Source organism: Melopsittacus undulatus, chromosome 4, assembly GCF_012275295.1.
Source record: "Melopsittacus undulatus isolate bMelUnd1 chromosome 4, bMelUnd1.mat.Z, whole genome shotgun sequence".
NCBI classification, from domain to species: Eukaryota; Metazoa; Chordata; class Aves; order Psittaciformes; family Psittaculidae; genus Melopsittacus; species Melopsittacus undulatus.
In genome coordinates this window covers 105,355,650-105,362,782 of record NC_047530.1, presented here as the reverse complement: position 1 = coordinate 105,362,782, position 7,133 = coordinate 105,355,650, and the positions used below count along the sequence as shown (strand labels likewise).

At 54.2% G+C, this 7,133-nt stretch overlaps 1 protein-coding gene across 2 annotated transcripts; it reads right to left on the bottom strand.

Moving 5' to 3' along the window:
• Nucleotides 1-471: 471 nt before the first annotated feature.
• Nucleotides 472-6,850, bottom strand: EMX2 (empty spiracles homeobox 2). 2 transcript variants are annotated; one of them, XM_005154507.3, is made up of 3 exons: nt 6,193-6,850; nt 4,021-4,205; nt 472-1,455 (listed from the first exon to the last, which is right to left on the bottom strand). In XM_005154507.3, the coding sequence occupies exons 1-3, from the start codon at nt 6,581-6,583 to the stop codon at nt 1,288-1,290; spliced, it is 744 nt and encodes a 247-aa protein (XP_005154564.1). In that variant the 5' UTR covers nt 6,584-6,850; the 3' UTR covers nt 472-1,287. The 2 variants fall into 2 exon arrangements, with proteins under 2 accessions (XP_005154564.1, XP_030909796.1); XM_031053936.2 differs by lacking the exon at nt 4,021-4,205 and having other exon boundaries at nt 1,352-1,455.
• Between the last annotated feature and the right edge of the window lie 283 nt (nt 6,851-7,133).

Sequence of the window (7,133 nt, the reverse complement as noted above, 5' to 3'; positions counted from 1 at the left end):
GTGTGTTAGAATTCTAACAAATTAAACACAAAACACAAAAATATTTACATTCTGGTATAGGAGACATGAAGGAAACATTTGTCACTTTGCCTTATCTTTTAGTAGCTCTAGGATCTCGGAATATTATAAGGTCAGTGCTTGAAAATTGCCCCAATGAAAATGGCCATCCGAAAAAAAAAAAAAGAAAAAAAAAGAAAATATAATAATAATAATAATTAAAAATAAAATTAAAAAGTTTAATCCGCGTTTTTGAAGTCCCTTTTCTCTGCATCCTCCCTGCTCGGGAGGTGTCCCCACCGCCAGACCTGGTGGCTGGGATTGCGCTTTATTAATCCGCAATAATAATTCCCATCCGGGTTTGCCATGGGAATACATTGGGGAAGAGGGATGGGGGATGGGGGGGGGGGAATAATTTAATTGGAATTATATTTTTGGCAGCAAAAGTTATGACCAGCCCCAACTTCCCTCCCTCCCTCCCCTCGCTCCCTCCCGTCCCTCCCCAGCCCCACCGTGTTTGTCCATCCGGAAGGAACACGATGCTTTGTTACTGCTACTTCATTTTAGCTTTCACAAACACTTTGACGCCAGAAGTTATCATAAAATGTTTACAGACTGCACATTTCTCGTAAAATAAAATTAAAAAGCACACAGAACCTGTCTTAAAGGGAAAAAAAAAAATACAATTCATTTCTGTCTTTAGGAAACGGGGTCTTTTTTTTTCCGTTTTTCTTTTTTGCCTTTTTTTTTTTTTTGCCTTTTCTTAAATCTTTTTTATCCGCCCAGACGGCTTTACACATGCAATTCAAGTTTCTGAAACAGGTGTGGGTTTGGGCTGCTTAGGGAAATCTCTCTTTCAAAGACGGAAAAAACCTGTGAAGTGCAAAATGTCCTGTAAGGTGGTAATTTTTCTGGTTCGGTTCGGGGGTTATTTTTTTGTTTCGCTTTTTGTTGGCTTTTGTTTTGTGTCTTTTTAAGGGTATTTTTGTTGTCAATATTCTTTTTACCTTTATACTTTTAAAAGTGGACTGCGAGAAACGGAATACCTGTCAATCGCCTCGTCCCGGTGGTGGATTGACAGGTCCCGCCGTGCCGAGCGGGGCCTCGGCCCGCACCTCTCGCCGCCTCACCCCGCTCGCTCCAGGCCGCCCGCCCCGGCAGGGATAGCGGGTTTGATGGAGATCTCCATGTCCCTTCCCCGCACCGCCACGCCGAGGGGGGGGAATGTGAGCCGTTAACACTTTCTGTTGGTGGGGTGCTGGCTTCGAAAAGTCCCAAAAGTGTCAGTTTTTAATCGTCCGACGTGACGTCGATTTCCTCTGGACTGGCTTGTTTGGTGGCGATTCTCCACCGGTTAATGTGATGAGTCCCTTTTTTCTTCTGTTGTGAGTCTGAACCTTCCTCTTCCAACTTTTGCCGCTTGAACTTTGTCCGTCTGTTCTGAAACCATACTTTTACCTGCGGGAGGAAAGGCAGCGGGCGTTAGTCCGACGCCTTGACATGACACCGGAGCTGCCTGGAGCCCTCTGCCCTGGACGTGCCGAGGGGCTTCAGGCACTGCATGCTCTGTGACCTGTTAATACCATGCCCTACCTGCACCGTGCCCTGCCTGTATCATAACCTGCCTGCATCGCTGCCCAGTATGGAGGGGAACGACCGGGGCCCGGCTGCCACTAAACCTCTCTGGGAGAGGCATAGACAACACTGACGATGCCCACTCCAGACTCCCCACGCATGACGGATGAGCAGCCACACCGGTGCCTATGTGCACGGCTCTGCTCTCCATGTCGCACCGCACAGTGCGTGCACCTTGCGCAGGGACGCGGATCCTCCGCGCATGAGTAGCCCTGCGCGTGGCTCCAGGCACCCCAGGAGGGGAAGACAAAGTGTGGCTGCGCGGCGGCAGGCTGTCACCGCGCCGTCGGGGCGGCTCTTGTTACCGGGCCTGCTGAGGCGTCCCACGGCCTCCAGCACCGGGAGAGCTGCCGGAGGCTCGGCAGGGGAGGCCGGGCCGGCTGTGGGATTCCCCCGATCGGCCCGGCAAAGCAGAGCGAGGGCCTCGTCCCTTCTAACGGGGCAGCGGGATGGGGACGGGAGCTGCGGGACGAGAGTAAAATGAAAGAAAAAGCCCCGAAAACAAAACCTCCCGGTGCTCCCCGCAGCGTCTCCCCGGGACGCCCCGTCCAGGAGCGATCGTAGCGAGGCGAAACGCGTAAGTGCCGTCGTAAATAGCCCTCTGAAATGGTTCAGCGCGGAATAAATCTGACTTAACCATCCGGCAGCTGACTTCAGTGCTTTAATTACAGATAGTATTGATCTGGGAGCTATCTCCAGGGCTGGCCACACTCCTTGTAGCGGCCAAAGGTAAACATAATTTTTTTAAAGCAGTTTAAACTCTGGTTCTGTCTGAAAGTGCCTGATAAAGGCCTCAGCAAGGGGGGAAAAGGGAACTGGAGCATTTTAATAAGCTGGTTTAACCCGCTTCGCTGCCTCTTCAGAACAGAGACCTGCCTGGCCGGACACACATCTCTGCTGCATTTTCATATTCTCCAAAAGTCCCCCATTAAAAAGCTGAGCGGGGAACAAGGGGTGAGTTTAATTTGCTTTTAGTTTGCTAATTGAAGGGGAGGACGGTTCATTTCTGCACGCTGATCTCCCAAAAGGGAGCTCATTTGTAGGGGACTGGGGGTTTGACATCCGGACAAAAGACCCCAACCAGCTTCGGAATCAAGGAGCACAAAGACCACCTTAAATACAGCTTTCCAGTAGAAATAAGCCTGTGACCGGTCCCTTGTTCGGAGAACCTCATAAAAGTGGCGATCCCTTTTTATTGTTTTGTTAGGGAGACATTTTAAAACAAAAGCTCCAACCTCTTTATTGCTTCCCCCACGAAAAGGAGTTTAAGGGAAAAAAAATGGGAGAGAGGGAAAAAAAAAGGAGGAAAAAAAAAGTGTTACAACTTAATCCGCCCGAGGAACGCTGTGTTTACTGGGAACTTTGAACTAGGCTGCGGCTCGGTATTTTGGTTCTCTTTTTTTTGTTATTTGAAGTACAGTGCCACATACTGTAGCAGAGACAATCCCCATCTGGAGCCCTCTCTCCTGGAAGGGCACAAAACAAAAGCCCGACACAACAACAACAACCAACCCACCCCCCCTCCGCCCCACGCCCCAAACCTCAGCCTTTCTTCCGGAGAGTAGAAAACCGCTTGAAAACCGACCGTGGGTCCCCGCCGTCGGGGGGAGTCAGCGCTCAGCCCCGCTGCACTACTGGTGCTCGGCCTCGGAACCCACCGAGACCCTAGCCCCGGAACACCCGGAGCAGAAACGTGGCTAATCGGCCCTGCAGATGGGCGACCCAAATAGCCTCCGGTGTGGTTCTGGCCCGCAGCCAGCCAGCGGGGGGCGAGGAAGAAAAATTGGGAAGGGGGGTATTCCTTATATTTAATAATGATATTTTTCATCTTTTATGCGCTCCTGAGCCGGCTCCTCACGTCCCAGCTGCTGGACGCGGGGCTAGAAACGAGTGAAAAACAACCAAGAAACTGCATTTCTGACGTAGGGTCCAAAAGGGGGGGTGCTCAGTCCGCCTCTTGTTTTGGGGGCTTTTCCCCCCCTAGCATTCCACTACTTATTGAGGGTCGCAGCATCCCGCAGGGCAAGGACCAGGACAGCCTTTCTCACGCAGATGGCAGGTTCCGCTGCTCTCGGTCCCGCTCCGGATGGATCCCGCGGGGGGACAGCGGCCGAGACCCGGGTATCGTCGTTTCCCCCCCCTCACACCCGGCCGAGCCACCAGCGCTCCCGGTGCAGACGGCGGCTCTCGGAAACGGGAGAGGATTTAACAACACCCAGGCAAAGGGGAACCCCTAACTGAGCTCTACCGGCCCTGGGCTGGAGGCCTAAACACTCCCAAAATTTGCCCGTAATTTTACCCTCATCTCCAGGCCGACCGGTTGTGTTTTCCCAAGAGGATCCCAGTACTTTCACTTTCCCAACTGCCCACTCCCTGCTTCCCGCTTACCTGAGTTTCCGTGAGGCTGAGGCTGTGTGCCAGCTGTTTTCTCTCTGCTCCTACTACATAATGGTTCTTCTCAAAGGCATGTTCCAGTCTCAGTAATTGGGATGGGGAGAAAGCTGTACGGATCCGTTTGGGTTTCCTGGCCAGTGCGTTGTGCAATAGGAAGCTCTCCGGGCTTGTTTCATTCCCTGGGCAACAGGGTAAAACAGAGATTAGCGAAACACCTTCCCCAAACGCACTCGAGAAGAGTTTTGAGCACCAGATTTTTTGCCTCCCACCATTACTCGCAGGAGAAAACTGATTATAGTTTATTTGCTATTGTTTTCAGCGCCTTTTTGATATTAAATTTCCCTTCGATATATAAGTGAAGGGAATAAGCAGGAGAAGGAGAGGACTGGAAGAAATTCAAATACTAAAACACAAACATGGGATTAAAAAAGGGGGGGGGAGGAATCAAGGAAAAGAATTGGCCAGAGCCCGGCTGCGGTGTCTGCGGCTTCTCTCGGCAGCTGCCCGACTTCCCTCGCCTCACATCTTCCCCTGTTTGTTATTTACATCCTCCCTGCGGGGCACCGGTGCCCGGTGCAGCCCCGGCCGAGCTCCGAGCTCCCGGACCCCGCTCCCGGCCTCCTCCCTCTTCTCTCTCCCAAAGCTCCGGCCAGGGCCTCTCTCTTCCCCCGCGGTCCCCTGCGTTGTGCCGGGGTGTGCTCCCCGCAGCAGGGACTCCCGCTGCCTCCGTGCCCGTGCCCGCTGCCCCAGAGGGAACCGGAGGGGGAATAAAGAAACAAACTTGGGAAGGCCACGGAGCCGCCGTCCCAGCCGGCCTAATGCGGAACGGGCCCGAGGTGGGGGGGATCACCAGGGGGGTTTTGTGGGTCTCTCCCTGCTGGTTGACCCTGTGCCGCTTCTCAGTGTCGGTCCCTCCGAGGTGGGAAAGGCACTGCGGGTCTCTCTCCGTAAGTGCATTAAAAATCGTTGGAGGAGGAGGGTGTGATTGAAATCAGGCTGTGGCTCAACACCAGGACATTTCCGCCTTTCATCTACCGCTCTTTACCAATCGCCTGATGACTGCGACAAATAATTTGGTGAGCGAAACCTGTAATTTTATTCTGAGAGGGTAATGATCCTTTTTGTATCCCTGTCTGCCTGGCTTCGGAGACAGAGAGAGACTCCTTTCCCAGCCCGCGCCCAACGGCTCTGCTGCAGAAGGCCGGGAAAGGGGTATCGCAGGTGGTTTGTTTTCGTTTGGAATGAATAAAAATTAAAACACCGGGAAAATAATAATAATATTTTTTTAAACAAGCAAATGGATCCCTCAGAAATGAGGATGAATTTTTATTACTATTATTTATTTTTTAAGTGTGTGTATAACGAAAGAGGAACCGGACCCATTACGGGAGAAACCGGCTCACCCTGCGGAGAAGGCGCTGCCGGTTGCAAAGGGTTAAACAAGAGGGATTTTATTGATCGTGCGCCATTTGATTCGGTTCTTTTCCTCCAGCCGGTTGTTAATCGCTCGGAAGCCGGGAGCCCTTCCCTGTCCCTTCGGACGGTATCGCTCTCTGCCCCCAGCCCTGCTCTCTTCGCAGTCCCATCTCCCTGCACTGCTCCATCGTTGCCATTATTTTCCTCCCTCTTTCTCCTTTCTCAGGGGTTCGTTTCGCTTCTGCCCCGTCCCCGCTAACAAGGGCAGCGGCCGGATTTGGGGCGGCTGCGGCTCCCCGCGGCCCCGGGCACCACTGTCTTCCCGGAGGAACCTAAACGTCCCCTCTGTTCCCATCCCTGAAGTGAGGCTTTTGCAAGGGCTATTCCGCAGCTTTTAACCCAGCGGAACACAAAACATCCACCTTTCCCCCTGCTTTTAGTCGGGGCGAGAACGCCGCCGAAGTCCCGGCCGGCCTTGTCTTCCCTCCTGCCCCGCTCCAGCTGGGAGAAGCAGCTCTGCAAAACCGAGCCAAAGCTTTCCCCCACCCCCTCCACCCCCGGCTCTGACAGCTCCTCAAGTTTGGCTGGGAGAGGGGGATCAGGAACAAAAGCCCCTCGGCCCATCCAAGCCGAGTCTACGGCTCCGGACACCGGCTGCCCCCCACCCCTGGTTCCCCCCATCAGCCGCGTCGTGGGGACCGGCCGGAGGATGGAGGGGTGGTCGGGAGGGAGAAGAAAAGTTGCACGTACCTTGGAACCTGTGGCCCAGATACCGGTAGCGGTGTATTAGCCAGGGGTAGAAGGTAGAGGGGTCCCTTTGCTGCGAGGCGAAGAGCGGGTGCGTGGAGTGCGAAGCGGGCAGCGGATGGGCGGCCAGGGCGTGGGGAGGGGGCACGGGGTGGACCGGCACGGCCGGGTTGGGCGGGTGAGAGACGGCCTCTGCAAAGACCAAGTCCGGGTTGGAGTAAACCCCCCTGCCAGTGGAGTGGAAGCCGTTGAGAAAAGGGTTCATCGGGCTGGAATTGGCATAGCTGAGCGCCGCCGGCCGGATAGGATCCTCGGAGCGAGACGCGGGCAAGGGGCTGTCTTTGGCCACCAGCGACTCGATGGTGAAACACCGCTTGGGTGTGGGCTGAAACATGCTGCCGCGGCGAGAGTCCCCTGCCGAATCTCTGCCTGGCTCTCTCCGGTGCGCGGGAGACGATCCGGGGAAGTTTGCAGCAGGCAGTGACTTGAGGAGGGATAGATACACACATAAATAGACAGGGGCTGGAGGAAAAGGAGGCAGCGGCAGCCAGCGGTACCCAAAAGGGAGACACACACACACGCACCACGCACACACACACAGGGAGGGAAAAAAAAAGGGGGAAAAAAAAAGTTGCTGGGAGAAGTTTCCCTCCTGCAAGGAAAAGGCGGTCGCCCCCCCCCCCCCCCCCCCCCGCCTCCCTCCCTAAGTCCAAAGACAATCCATGGATGTGATCGGCCCCTTCACAAGTTGTGCAAACGATTTGTTAGTTCATGAGCCTAATTAGTGCTGGGATCACATAAACAGCTTCCTCTGAAGCCTGGTAAATGGCTTGATGATTGGTCGCTATTACTCGCCTTGAGGTTGAAGGGGGAGACTCTTTAAAGTGCGTCAGAGGGGAGGCGAGCGCCGGGCAGCGCCATCGGGAGGGATGGAGCCGCGGATC